The sequence below is a fragment of the Bacillus rossius genome, chromosome 1 (genome assembly GCF_032445375.1).
Source record: "Bacillus rossius redtenbacheri isolate Brsri chromosome 1, Brsri_v3, whole genome shotgun sequence".
NCBI lineage: Eukaryota > Metazoa > Arthropoda > Insecta > Phasmatodea > Bacillidae > Bacillus > Bacillus rossius.
The window spans coordinates 279,732,470-279,746,133 of NC_086330.1; the positions used below are offsets into that span (position 1 = coordinate 279,732,470).

The following is a 13,664-nucleotide window of genomic DNA, read 5'->3' on the forward strand; positions in this document are numbered from 1 at the left end:
GGGTTACGTAAAAGGACTTATCTACGCTACGCCAGTAGAAACGGTAGAAGAGCTTACACAGCGAATCATTGAAGCGTTCGAAATCATAAGGTCGACTCCACACATGCTCCAGCGTATCGGTGAAAACATGATTCGCCGTAGCCACCTCTGTGTCGCTCAAGGTGGGCGTGTTTTTGAGCCGTTGCTTTAGGCTGTCACGTGGTTAAAACGTATGCAAGAATTTCAATGTTGTGAAACAAAGCCGAAGCTGTGATTGATTTCAGAGTGAAATTAAAATCTGTGCCACTATTAAAAAGGTTATTTCTCTACTCGAACGCCCACACATCCACAACATAACACTCTACAACGGGTTGCCTACGCTGACTCTTTCTGGGGCTACAGGGGCTTAACTACGCGTTTCCGTCAACATGTTTATTGGCAAAAATAGTTGCAAATAATAAGAGCTTTCTACCATCAAGCGTTGTAACATGAATTTTGATACATCCTGTATAATTTTTTAAAGAATTGTTTAATTTTTCCTGATTTTCTAGCATAAAAAAATACTGATTTTCAAGATAGCAGCCGTAATTTAAATTGTATCGGTTACATAAAAATTTAAGATGGCGGGTGTGATATAAACAATTGTTATTATTTTTTAAATTGGTAATCAATTTATAAATATTTATTAATAAATACATGTTTACTTTCTGCGGGAATCGAAAAAAGGACAAAAATCGATTGAGAATCTAAACTTTTGAAGTAGAACATGTTTTTATATTTTTGGAATTTTTTCGAATTTTTTGGTCAAAAATTAAAGAAATTAAATTTTACGGTCAAGGTCAAGGTCGTGACCTCGGTGGCTTAGGGTGGCTTGCTCTTAGGAATCTTAAGCAGTTTTTAGGAATTTTAGGTTTTTCGAATTTCGAATTTTTGAGGAATAAAACGGAAAATTTCCCTTGAAATAGAATTTTTCCCTCGAAGTAGGGAATTTGGTTTTATAGGAATTTTGAGTCATTTTTGAGGAATTTTGAGTCCAATATGGCTGCTGTGACTTCACAATCCAAGAGGCGGACATCTGCACTACCACCACAGCCTGAAGCTTGGGCCAGCTCCGGCCTATATATACTAACTATGCTCCAATATTCATTCATGTAAAATGTTTTTTTTTTTCAGTTATGGTATTTGAACAAAATCAGAAAAACATTTATATTAAGTTGATCACACATTGAGACTACGCTACAGAAGCACACATAAATTAAAAGGAGATTATGAGTAAATAATGAAAAAAAATTGGTTGTCTGTAAAGTCGGTTTACGGACGATAGTTTAACGTGACAACGTCATAACAAAACATTGATGAAATGATTGCATACTTTTATGAATAAATTTGAATCATTTTTATTTTAATAATAAAAGTATAAATACTTGAAATTATACTAATAATCAGATTTTTAAAATGCAAGAATAATTAACCTTTATTGCCGAAATTGTTGTAATAAGCAATGAAAACTACATTAACTTTTCATTTCACTTTATAAACAGTCGACGAAACAGTTCACGTGTAGATGACTTGTAATTAATTTTAAAAACTGGCGTTTAGCTATAAAGTTTAAATATAATTATGAACAAGTTTTCATATAAATAAACTGTAATCAAATATCTATTATCAAATATATGAAACACCATAATTTTTTAGTCAATTATAACATAACCTATTATTACTACAATCGCCGACAGCGTAACGGAACACAGCGTAACGGAACAATAAGCGTAACGGGACACAGCGTAACGGAACAATGTGCGTAACGGGACACTTTTTCGTGCGTGCAGCCGGCGTTCATCGATTTATTAGACGTTGTCACGTCAAAATTCCTAATTTCAAACAGATTTAAAAAGTTGTGATTACTCCTTGCTATGACTACTCAAGTTTACTGTATGTATTCGAGGATAGTTTTGATACTATAAATATTCATTTGTTACACCAATACGATCCGTGAATCCCCCAATGTTTAGGAATTGGAATATTTATACATAGGTTTATTCTTCAACATTTAGGTCCGTCATGTTGACGACTTCGTTTCGGCGGCAGCGATGATGGGTTCTCCGCCTGTGGGCCTCACTGTGGTATTCTCAATACTAACTACAAGCCACAGGCGGGAGTTCGACTGCACCTCATCGCTCATGACAAAATATCGTCAATTTCCAAAGTTCTATGTACGAGGCTGCGATCACTGGCCAAATGAACTGGTCAAATAGAACCCTCCGCAGGAACTATCATTAATGGGCATAGCCTCGCTACTGGGGAGCTTGTAAAATGACTCTCTGATTGTAGAGAGCGCCCGTGGCTAGTAGTAAGTATTTTAAAACCATGATACGCCCTGCAGAAACCCGACAACACTTTCGCCTACCGCCTACTCGCAGTGCGCGTTTGGAGATCGTATCCCAGATCATTAAGGTGGTCAGGTTGGATTAGAGATGGGTCGTGGAAGCAGTGGCGGATCCAGAAGGTCACCTCGGAGGGGGCACTCTAGGATTTCTGAGTATCTAGAGAATATATGTAAAAAAAATACTAAAAATGTTTAATCTACAGACACTACACATAACATCCAATCAACAGATTTCATAATTATACAAGAAATTCATTATATTAATATGTTTTATTAGTTTCAGTTTCAATGACAAGTTATTTTCATTATGTTAAAAAAAGTTAATTTTACAGAATAGTACATTTACACATTTTAAAGCACATTAAACAATCTAATATGTACATAATACATCACTTTCAGTCACTGAGTCACTACTAGTAACATAAATATAAATACAAAAAACAATTTTATTGAATACTGATTAGGAATCTGTTTGGTAACCATTCTAGGCAAAATGCATGCCTATTACAAAATAAAATCCAAAGCGATCCTTCGTTTACCCACTTTAGAGAAACGTTCTAGAACTCTATCAACGTCAACATTTATATCACGATGAACAAATAACATACACAAGCCATTCAACCTTTCCTCTGTCATTCGCGTTCGTAGCCATGATTTAACAAGTTGTAGGCTGCTGAAAGATCTCTCTGCACTTGCAACACTAACAGGCAAAGTGAGAAGTATTTCCAAGAAGCGTCGAATAGTTGGAAATAAATCAATGTCACAAGAGTCAATCACATCAAGCACAGTTTCTGGAAATGGGTGGCCTTGTTTGCTCTCTCTCTTCCACTTTTCCTTCCAAATACACATGTCACCATCTAGAACAGTAGCAACAGTTCTGCCATCTCGGACACCTTCTTGAAGAAGAGGGCTGTAAAAATCAACAAGAGCTCCTATTCTTGACTCGAAGTCACGGTCACCATCCTTCAATATGAAAATAGGCAAAAAAAGGCGCAAATCATAACATTGTAATGATTTCTGTGAGAATCGTTGCTCCAGGTCAGTTATAACACTGTCCAACAGTGGAATGTAAATGGATTTCCTGTAGAATTCCTCGGTGCTGTTGGTGTCGTAGTTTGCTCTGTGCATTTGTCTTGCAGCAAGGCGTGGCATTGTGAGGTCAACTCCTAGCTGAGTAGCTGTACATGTGGCATCTTTGTGCACTACTGAAAAACATTTCTCACTATCATGTCTCAGTGTACGCAGTGTAGCCAGTGTATCCTGTACAGCAGCAGAGGCTCCTCTCAAATCAAGCGAAGGTGACTGTAAGTGACGACTAAGTGGCAGAGTACGCTTAAGTACATCAATCAAGCTAATTAATGAAAAAATGAATTCTGTGCTGGATACAGAGTTGGCATAGAGCACAGCTTTTTTTGCAGACTCAGATTCGGACCACTCGCTGATTTCTGCCAAGGCTTCTACAATTTTTGGCAAGGCATTAAAAAAAAAGGATAACAGCATCATGCCTTTCAACCCAGCGAGTTTCACACAAGCGTATAAGTTGGGAGCCTACATGAGCTTTCAAGACAGCATTTTTCTTAGCAGACTGACTGAAGAAAGCAATAACTTCTTTCATAACAGCTGTAGCATTCCTTACACTCTGAATCTTTGATGATTTTGAGATAGAATTATTTAATGCATGATTGTAGCACGATACATGCTTGGCATTCGTAGCAACCCGGAGAAGTTCTGACACAGCACCACATTTCTCGGAAGTCATAAATGCACATCCGTCTGTACCAACACCAACACAGTAGTTGAGATCAAGACCAAGGTCCTTTGTGTAGTCAATAACTATCCGGGCTAAAGCATTTGCTGTTAACCTTACTTCTTTTCGTACTACATCTGGACCTTGATTATCTACATGTGGATTTTGCAATGATTTAAATGCATCTACAAAGAATAGGAAATCTTCCCTTACAGTGCTGTTATATACATATCTAACTATAAGCGTCATTTGCTCGGCGTGTGCTCTGTCTGTTGTTTCGTCAAAAATGATTGACCAGTACTTAGCATTCTTGATTCTTTCAATAATCACATTAGAAATTTCTTCTGCACAGTACTTGATTATGACATTTTGGGTAGTCTTACTGATGTAAGTAGCACGAGAAGAAGCATTCTCTAAATGTTCCCTTAGTTTTGTATCCCCAGCCTGAATTCGAAAGTTAAGCAATGCCCTAAAATTACCTTCGTTGGTGACAGACCTTGATTCGGAATCTAAACACAGTTCCCCATCGTCCCTGTGACCTCTAAAAGATATATTTTGACGCCCCATAAATATTACCGTCTCTATTATTGGGCGTAGCCTGGCACGATTTTCTTCAACTAAAAGTAGTCGCTGAGAACTAATTTGATTTAGAATTTCTTTTTCAGGAGCTTTGTATGTCCTGAGGAAATCCTTGCCTGATGCAACACAAGCTCGGTGGTAGTTACTTCTTTCGTGCGTTTCTAAGTAGCCATCATTTGCTGTGAGGTCTTTGAAAGTTGTAAGAGCCTCCATTACAAGTCTGTTAACTTTTACACCTTTGTTGTGTCCTACTTTTTCTTGTGCAAAAAGAGCACAGTATTTACAAAATAAACCTTTACTGACATCAGAGTATACCAGCCAATGGTATTTATCAATGTGCGATTTAGAAAGATACCGTCTAACAGTTTTCCCCTCACCTTTTGAGTGTACTGAGTACGGGTAGCAATAGTCATCTGTAGGATGCCATGGCTTTTCAAGGAGCAGACACTTGGTGAAATCATCTACTTTTTTCCCAGCATGGAGTCCTATATCAGCTATATCATTCAGGTTCTTTGGTGCTGACTCTGTAAGAACATCCTTTGGATATGCTTCGAAGGTTGTGGACTCACTGTGTGCACTGCTGTCTGTCGTGAACATCTTAGATGTAGAAGGCTCACAGATGACTGTTTCACTCGTAACTGGTCCTAAAACAATAAATTAATATTTATATAGATTATTATGTACAAATTTGTTGATCTTTTCTTTAGAAATGAGTGTAATTAGGCCACATTGGAATGTTAATTTAAATTCTTACAGCATCCCAGCATTATTAATTATTAATTTAATATATGCCCATTTTGTCAAACTGTCAAAGAAAAATAATAACTATAAGAAGTAAGTTATGGTGGTGTAACAATTACAGTTCACTGGCTTTATCAATGCAGAGTTTTATAATGTTAATTTTACACTCTCGTATGAGAACCATGAGTGACAAGATAGAATTAAACAAACTTGTATTTTCGTTATTACCGTGTTTAGTGACAGCATGAAGGCATTCATCATGATGATGCTGAGAGTTGTCCTCTTGTGACTGATGTCGTCTACTCTTTTTTTGAATCAGTTGAAAGTACGAGTCGATCTTATTTATGTTCGTCCGCTTGTTTTTTGGTAAATCCTGTAAAAAAATAATTTCGTGTCACATAATACAGTAATACATAATGCACATTATGGGTAAAGTATAAAAATGGCTACAGGTCAATCCATGCACTAGCACTATCATCAACATATAACTTAATTTTCATTTACTTTACATGTACTAACTAGTAATACTTGGCTCTGAACGTTTTTATTAAATGACAAACTAATTAAGCATAAACAAAAAAAATACATATAAATTCTAATTACGTACCATAATCTCTCCATAAAGAATTTCAATAACCACAGAATAAATACATCATAAATTGTCTAAACGAAGCACAGGTGTAGAACACTCTCACAAGGCTGCAAGTCCGTCTGCTTCAACAATGTCGTACCGTCGCGGTGTGTTGTCGAGACGTGTAAGCAGGTAGCCTGGTGCGTGGTGGAAGGGATAAACTTCCGCTCCAGTGACATAGGTGGTGTACCCCTTCTTCCCCTTAACACATTGCGTCACTTATACCATTTTTGAGCGAACCTCACCCACCTGTAGATGTGAAGCATGTGACAACTGACGAGTTGACAGCCAGGTGATTAGCCAGGGGAGGTAGTCGGGCGCTACTCGATTTATTTTCTTCTTTCTCTCACGCTGCAAGGCTTACGGTTGCTATGCGTCACGCGCCAGGAATGTTAGAATATGGAGGGAGTGGAAAGGAGAGGCTGTAAAATAAATATTTTTACAGCCCTGCTAGATTTTTTCGTCTAAGAAATTTCGAAAATGTAGTAGATATGTGATTAAAGTATAACTAGTCATTGTTTTTGTAAATTGTATATTTTGCCATAACTTATAAAGTTTTAATAACGATAAATAGACATCGTGTAGGGCTTAAACATATTCATTTACTGTACCCTACCACGTGGTTTCGGGTGGAGGAGTATGTTGACACTTTCTCATGCTGAAGGTTGCACAAGAGGAGGGAAGGATAGACTTTTAAAAGGTTGTGTAGAATGGAAAGAGGGGAGGAAGAGGACAGCCATACGACGTCTCGCTCCCGCCCGCCAGCCTGATGGGTGCCGGCGCCAGACGGGGTTTCCCGTGCGCTCTTACGACGCAGACTACCGCCGCCGCTTTTTTAAACGGAATGTATTTTTGGTTTCTGTTATAGGAACATAATTCTACAGTAAAGACTTTACTTGCAGTGCAGTTTGCAGAAACATTCATTTTTATCGGCAATATCAATATAGCAGACTACTGGATTTTCGGGGGGGGGGGGGGAGCACGTGCCCCTGGTGCCCCCCCCCCCCCCTGGATCCACCACTGCGTGAAAGTGGTCAGGTTGAGTAAGTGTCTGGGTCGTAAAAGTGGTTAGGCTGAGTAAGTGACCAGGTCATGGAAGTGATAAGGTTGAGTAAGTGTCAGGTCGGAGATGTGGTCAGGTTAAGGAAGTGATCAAGTCGTGGAAAAAGTCAGGTTGAGTAAGTGTCAAGTAGGGAAGTGGTGATGTTGGGGAAGTTACCAGGTCGTGGAAGTGGTTAAGTTGGGTAAGTGACTAAGTTGTTAAGTGTTCAGATTTAGTAAGTTTTCAGGTCATATAAGAGGTCAGTTTGGAAATGTTCAGGATGGAAAAGTGATTGAAAAATGGATTGAAGTGGTCAGGCTGGGTAAGTTACCAGGTAGTGGAAGTGGTTAGGTTGAGTAAGCGACTGGGTCGTTGAAGTGGTCAGGCTGGGTAAGTTATCAGGTAATGTAAGTGGTCATATTGAGCAGCAAGTGACTGAGTCGGGAAAGAGGCCAGGCGGGTAAGTGACCAGGTAATGGAAGTGGTCGGTTTGGGGTGATACTCGTTGCGAGGGTCGGTGCCAGTACCGGAGCTGGCGCTGCCGCCGAGCTATTTATTGCCCTCCTCGATACTGCGGGTCACACTCTTGGTCTATATTTACTTAACTGTCCCCGCGGTCTCGTGCGCCAGTAACACACACCACTGCCTCAACCACGCCGACACCCCTTGGCGTGTGTGCAGATAAGCGTGTCTCAAATTTAAAGAAATTATGTGTTGGTTAATTTACCAATAGATGAAAAAAAAAAATATTAGAATGAATAAGTGGAATCATGTGGAAAGATGTCATTTGGGATAAGATCATATCTAGAAAAAAAAGGTGTTCTACATTAATGCTATATGTAGATGTCCTCCTGAAATAACATACCATCCCTTAAATGGATATTAAAAATTAATACAAACCGCAATTCCTGACACAAATAATTTAATTCATTTAAAATGTATGATTAACGTTTAGATGCTATTTAAATATAAAATGATTGCTGGAACGATTAGGTGTAGTATCGAAAGAGAGCACCACTCCTGGAGTAAATGTAAAATGAGGTTCCGTGGTGTTTCAAGTAGTTGGATGAATCTTCTTCAGCCAAAGTGATCCGAGTTCGATTCCTAACTGGGTCAAATCTAAATCTCAAACTATAGCAAAAAAACATGCAGATGTTTCCATGAGCCAGTGGTTTTTCACGGAATACTTCCGTTTGCTTCAAGCCTTTTATTCCATAAATTTGGCATTTTAATCTCATAACAACTTGTCATCTCTAATAACACCGATAAACTAATAAATTAAACAGGCAGTGAAATGTTGCTAGTGCACAGCGCACTCACAGGCACTCCGGCGGGCAGGAAGCGGTCGAGCCTCGCCACGGGGATGATGAAGCAGTCGCGGTCCAGCGTGGCGAGCGAGACGGGGGCGGCCGCCGCCGAGGGGCAGTCCGCCGTGCTGAAGCTCACGTGGCGGGACTCGGTGGGGGTGGGGGTGTCGGGGGCGAGGCTGTCCCCGCCCCCGCGGCAGCTGGGCTTGCGCCGGCCGCCCATCGCCCACTTGAGGAACGCCCCGGTGCCCCGCCCCTCCTGCCGCAATGCTCCCTCGTGCTCGAACAGGTTCTGACCTGCACATGTTACGAACACACGACACCTAACAGGTTCTGACCTGCACAGGACTCCTCATACACATGTTACAAACACACGACACCTAACAGGTTCTGACCTGCACAGGACTCCTCATACACATGTTACAAACACACGCTACATAACAGGTTTGAACATGCTTGGTATAAGCACTTACGACACTAACTCACATACTTCGAAATTATTATATAGAACGGTTCCTTCCTTCAGAACTGTCACACTCGATGTTGAAAACATTGTGAAACATAAGTTTACGATTTACATTTAATTAATTTGTTAAAATTATTGATTTTTAATTATTAGTTTGACACAGAATATATTTAAAGGCAATCGCATTAAAATATCAAGCCCTATCTGCATTTAAATTGGAAAAATAGTGCAATACCGGATTTCGTAGAACAAAAGAAGTAGAATCAGCATGTGTGGTCAGCAATAACAATGTTATTAGTAAACTAAGTGTTGAATTTTTTAAAAAATAATATGTGCATTTTTCAATTAAAAGAGAACAAATTTACCACAAAACACTTACAAACCAACAACCCTCGCAGGAAGATACCAGCCAATATTCTTAGACAGTTTTTTAATCCGACAACAGTGCTACAGAGTGTGCCACAACTCTACTGTCATCATAGCAATTGCGGGCCTTGTAATCTGAATGTCAGAACTAGGGAATCAACAACACGAGGCAGGCCTCTGGGAATGTCGTCTACAACCTCCAGTGTTGAAACTAATTTATTAGGTTCTGAAAAATGTTAACTGAAAGGATATTATTTTATTTAAAGATACGTAGAAGTGATATCAGGCTTTGGGTTGAAGTTTGAGCCTGGGGGTGCAATGGAATGTTAAAATAGTTGAAATAATTAAGAATATTTTTGTAGGTAATTTGAAATTTTGTTAAATAAGTAATTCTGCTACATTTCCTATCTGTAAATCTAAGGATTTTTAAAGTAAAACTTCTTTACAACTGGTAAAGTAAGTCATCAACAGATAAAGTAGATAAACGCTTGGACGATTCGTTGCAAGTTTTTCATCTTTATCAACCCAGTATGTACTTCATCAGCTATTGAAACAGAAACTTAATATTTTGTGTGTTCACCTATGGAAAACTTGTTGCGACTTTTACTTCCTCAAAGTGATTGTTTGGTCATCTTCCCAGCAACATCAGCGGCTCGCGAGGTGCGATTTCCTCACTGAACCATTCACTCGGTTGTAGTGACGGGCTGCGTGCGCGGAGGCCAGGGACGTAACGTGCGAGCTTATGACTCGCACTTGCTGGGAACTCCTCGTTCATGGGGAACAAGTACAAGCTCCGATCACTAGCGTCCTTTCGGGTCAGCAGGACACGCTGATTCCTTCAGCGTAGCGCGCGCGTGCGACCCAGAACATCTGAGGGTATCACAGACCTGTTATTGCTCAATCCCGTGCGGCTTAGAAGCCACCTGTCTGTCCCTCTAAGAAGATCATTTGTCGCCGGTAGCGCAAAGGAATACCGGCAGCGACTAGATAGCAGGCCAGTCGTAATCGTTATCGTAATTAACCAGACCGATCGCTCCACTGACTAAGAACGGCCATGCGCCACCACTGAAACGGCCAAGCACATCGCTGAAAACACAGACGACAACAGCAGCGCTCGATGGCATGTCTGCTTTATAGCACATTTGCATACATTGTGCACTTGGTAAACTTGCGCACTTTTGTACTTGTTAACTTGCATACTTGTTCGCAAATACTTCAGCACTTGGATTCTTACACTATTTCGTATACACTCTTATACCTGTATGCTCGCCTGTAGGCTTGTATATTTGCACATTTGTGCATTTGTTTAAAAATTTTGTCAATCTTGCAGATATCCCATCCCTCCATCTGCGAAGTTTCACTTCCATCATCGCACGTGGTGGCCCACCACCCATTTTGTTTTGTGATCGTAAAGTTAGTTCTGTGTGTTACATAAATCTCCAAACCAGCTATGTGGCTTTTGTACTTCAGTATCGAAGGAGGAGGAGGAGGAGATGATACATAATTTCGGTCATCTCTACAACTACATATTTTTCTCAGTGCACAAAATTTACAAACACCAACACCCTAAAAATTGTTGATCAGGGGAGTTACTATTTAACTAATTCATTGGGAAGCAAAGTGGACTTTAATAGCATATACATCTGCTTCAGACTGATTGTTGATCACCGTCATTTTTATCAAGGTATGGCCTAAACAAAGAGAGTAAAAGTTGTTACCAGGGACTGAAAATATTTACGGGTTCAATGACCTCCAGGATGGACTCCACTATCCTCTGCATACTTGAGTAAACGCTGATTGTCCATTGGCTGTTGACTTGTGGGGCGTCTCAACTGGGTAGCTTGACATTCAATACGTTTTAGATTCAAGGTCCCTAATTGGCCAAGATTCCTCTTTATTAATAGTAAACCAATAGCAGAAGATACACAAAGGTATAATTATTTGAATTTTATAATATCACGAAATGAATCCGGAAATTTTTCTGTTCTCTAGTGTTTACCCAATCACGTATAACCTACCCAAGAATGAGACCAAGTTATCTTCTAATAAAAAAGGTCCATTACACACACACAATTTGATTCTAGCCTAGGTTTGAATAAATCTTCGAAATAATCGTGGCTCTGCTGATCAGTACCGGTCGCTCGCACCTATTCAGGCGGATAGCTCTGGCTGTCAAAAATATGAAGCAGCACTTTGTTTTATTTTTAGATATTTTCATTAAATTTTTCAGCCTAAACAGAAGTCCTTGTTTGCGTACATATAATCAGATTCATGCAATTTCGCCAAAAGATTTCGAGTCCAGCTGTACTTTATTAAAACTCTGTAGCATCCATCCTCTATGTTTCGTGATTGTTTGAGTTTCTTTCAGGTTCACGCCCACGTTCGGAACACGAATCACTACAAGTTTGTGTGGAAGCAAACGCTTTCTGAATGGCCTGGCCAAATTACAAGGTAGAATCTGCAGTCTAACGAGAAGTCGAATTTTTTTTCTTCGCGAAATATACCTTCCCCTTCGCTACAGTATAGGAAAACTTACACAAACATCCTGACCTATTAGCAAGCTCACACATAATGGCAACTTATTTGGAAAGTGACCGAAAGAAAAGACGTTAACAAAAGTCCATAAGTACCCGGGTCAGCTGGAAGGCACAGTGTCTACCTTCCACCGTCTCGCCACGAACTGCTGTTCTCCCGGAGAGCGCCACCCGACGAGACCTGAAGCAATTAGCGACTGACTCCACCGGCCCCTGCCGGCACTGGGCGAGGTCCAGTCCGAGAACACGCCTGTGAAGTCACCTGCGCGTCCCTGATCGGGACAATCGAGCTCTTGGGCCAACTGCCGAGTGGCAATTAAGCTGCCGGTGTAGAAGACAACCACGTAGTTCTTGGTCTAGCACGCCACATTGCCATTAAAGTTCATTTTATTTCACCTCACAATATATTGCGTTTACTCTTCTATTCTCCGTGGTTTAGACCAGCGGTTCCTAATAGGTGTTCCCCTAAAGCCTGGGGTCCCGTGGCAGGGTCACAAGAGTTCCAAGAGTCCATTGTGCAAGTACGAGCGCGTACGGAGCCCGTAAACACACAAGACGATTCTGATCGAACGGCTGTATCCACCAACGATTAGTAAACGTATTTTTTATATTTGATCCTTAATGCACATTTCGTATGCTTACATTACTTTTCCAGAGTCATCTGGAAGGAAATATCCTTCGATAACGAATATTGTACCAAATGAAATGCCAAACCTTAAAAATACTGTGTGACGTATTATTTTCGAACATTACAACATGCAAACAATTAGGTATCAGGAATCTTTAACAATAAGGTGTTAATAAAATTATTTTGTTTTGAATGTTCACAATCGAGGTGGCATTCGGAAAAAGGGCACATAGGCCTTTGAGCCCTTTTTCCGGCCATCGTTTTTTTTTCTAACATGCTATATTGGTGAGATAACTCTTTGAAAATTTCAGAGTTCAGTAGCACAGTTTTTGTAAACGCATGTTTCATAGTTGTGAGCATGTTGAAACATAACATAACCTAGTGATGCAGTGTTCTTGTAGTCTGTGCTTTAAATTTTCATTATCGATTAACTACAGTGATGAATATAGCTGAGCCAGTTGAAAAAAAGAGACGATTGATACATAGCTATGTAAATAAGATACGAGAAAGTTCAAAAATTAGTAAAGTTCGAGATGAAGATTGTGTTACACACAAAGGTGAAGTAGTTCCATCTAAAGAGTGAGTGTTGTAAAAATAGATGTTATGAACATTTTCCACTTCAAGATCAGTGTAACTTGATTGACTCATTCTACAATGGGCAAAACAAGGCACTTCAATATGGCTACCTATCAGCTTGTATGACCCTGTATTCTAATATCAGCATTGGTAACAACCAAAAGAAACCTCGTCTCAAAACTTGGTCTTACTCCATGAAGCAGAATGACACTCAAGTTATGATTCGTCAAACGTTTTTTTGCTCACTATTTTTCAGATATCTGTTAAAAGGCTTCGTGTTATTCTTTATAAGTCTTTAAGTGGAGCTGATTTTCAATAAAGGCGTGGTTCTCACGATAGCCATTCACATAAATTACATGGTGATGTTGTAGACTTAATGAAGGCTCATTTATAACTAATACCTAGTGATTTTAGCCACTATTGTGCTCTTTAAACAAATCTGAAGTACTTTGAAAATACATTTTTAAGATCTATTATCACGAAACGACCAACAGGCCTCTCAAACTTTTATATGAACACTATCGTAAGCTGTTTAAAAGCCATTTTAAATACGGGTTTACACGTCTTAAACAGATAAATGTGATTTGTTTTGTGTGTTCCCAAAAGCTGTTAAGAGATGCAAACGATCCTTTCAAAGTGAATCTGGAAATCCACAAAAGGAAATACAAAACATCACTCTCTA

General features: G+C 39.7%; 2 protein-coding genes across 4 annotated transcripts in view; both read right to left on the reverse strand.

Annotated features, from left to right (window-relative positions):
• LOC134527640 (uncharacterized) overlaps nucleotides 1–13,664 on the reverse strand; it is a 52,566-nt gene that overhangs the window by 23,343 nt on the left and 15,559 nt on the right. For all 3 annotated transcript variants that reach the window (XR_010074233.1, XM_063360501.1, XM_063360500.1), the window contains exon 2: nucleotides 8,426–8,709. Coding sequence is in view for 2 of the 3 variants with exons in the window: in XM_063360500.1 (XP_063216570.1) it covers nucleotides 8,426–8,709 (284 nt within the window). In the remaining variant the exon portion in view is untranslated. The remainder of the gene's footprint in view (nucleotides 1–8,425; nucleotides 8,710–13,664) is intronic.
• On the reverse strand, nucleotides 1,459–5,959 carry LOC134527639 (uncharacterized). Its single transcript, XM_063360499.1, has 2 exons — nucleotides 5,661–5,959; nucleotides 1,459–5,335 (listed from the first exon to the last, which is right to left on the reverse strand). Exon 2 carries the CDS (start codon nucleotides 5,286–5,288, stop codon nucleotides 3,843–3,845), a length of 1,446 nt encoding a protein of 481 aa, XP_063216569.1. The 5' UTR covers nucleotides 5,289–5,335; nucleotides 5,661–5,959; the 3' UTR covers nucleotides 1,459–3,842.

Bases quoted from the DNA above. Each gene is read 5' to 3' on its own strand.
- LOC134527639 (XM_063360499.1), bottom strand. From the start codon at position 5,288: ATGTTCACGACAGACAGCAGTGCACACAGTGAGTCCACAACCTTCGAA.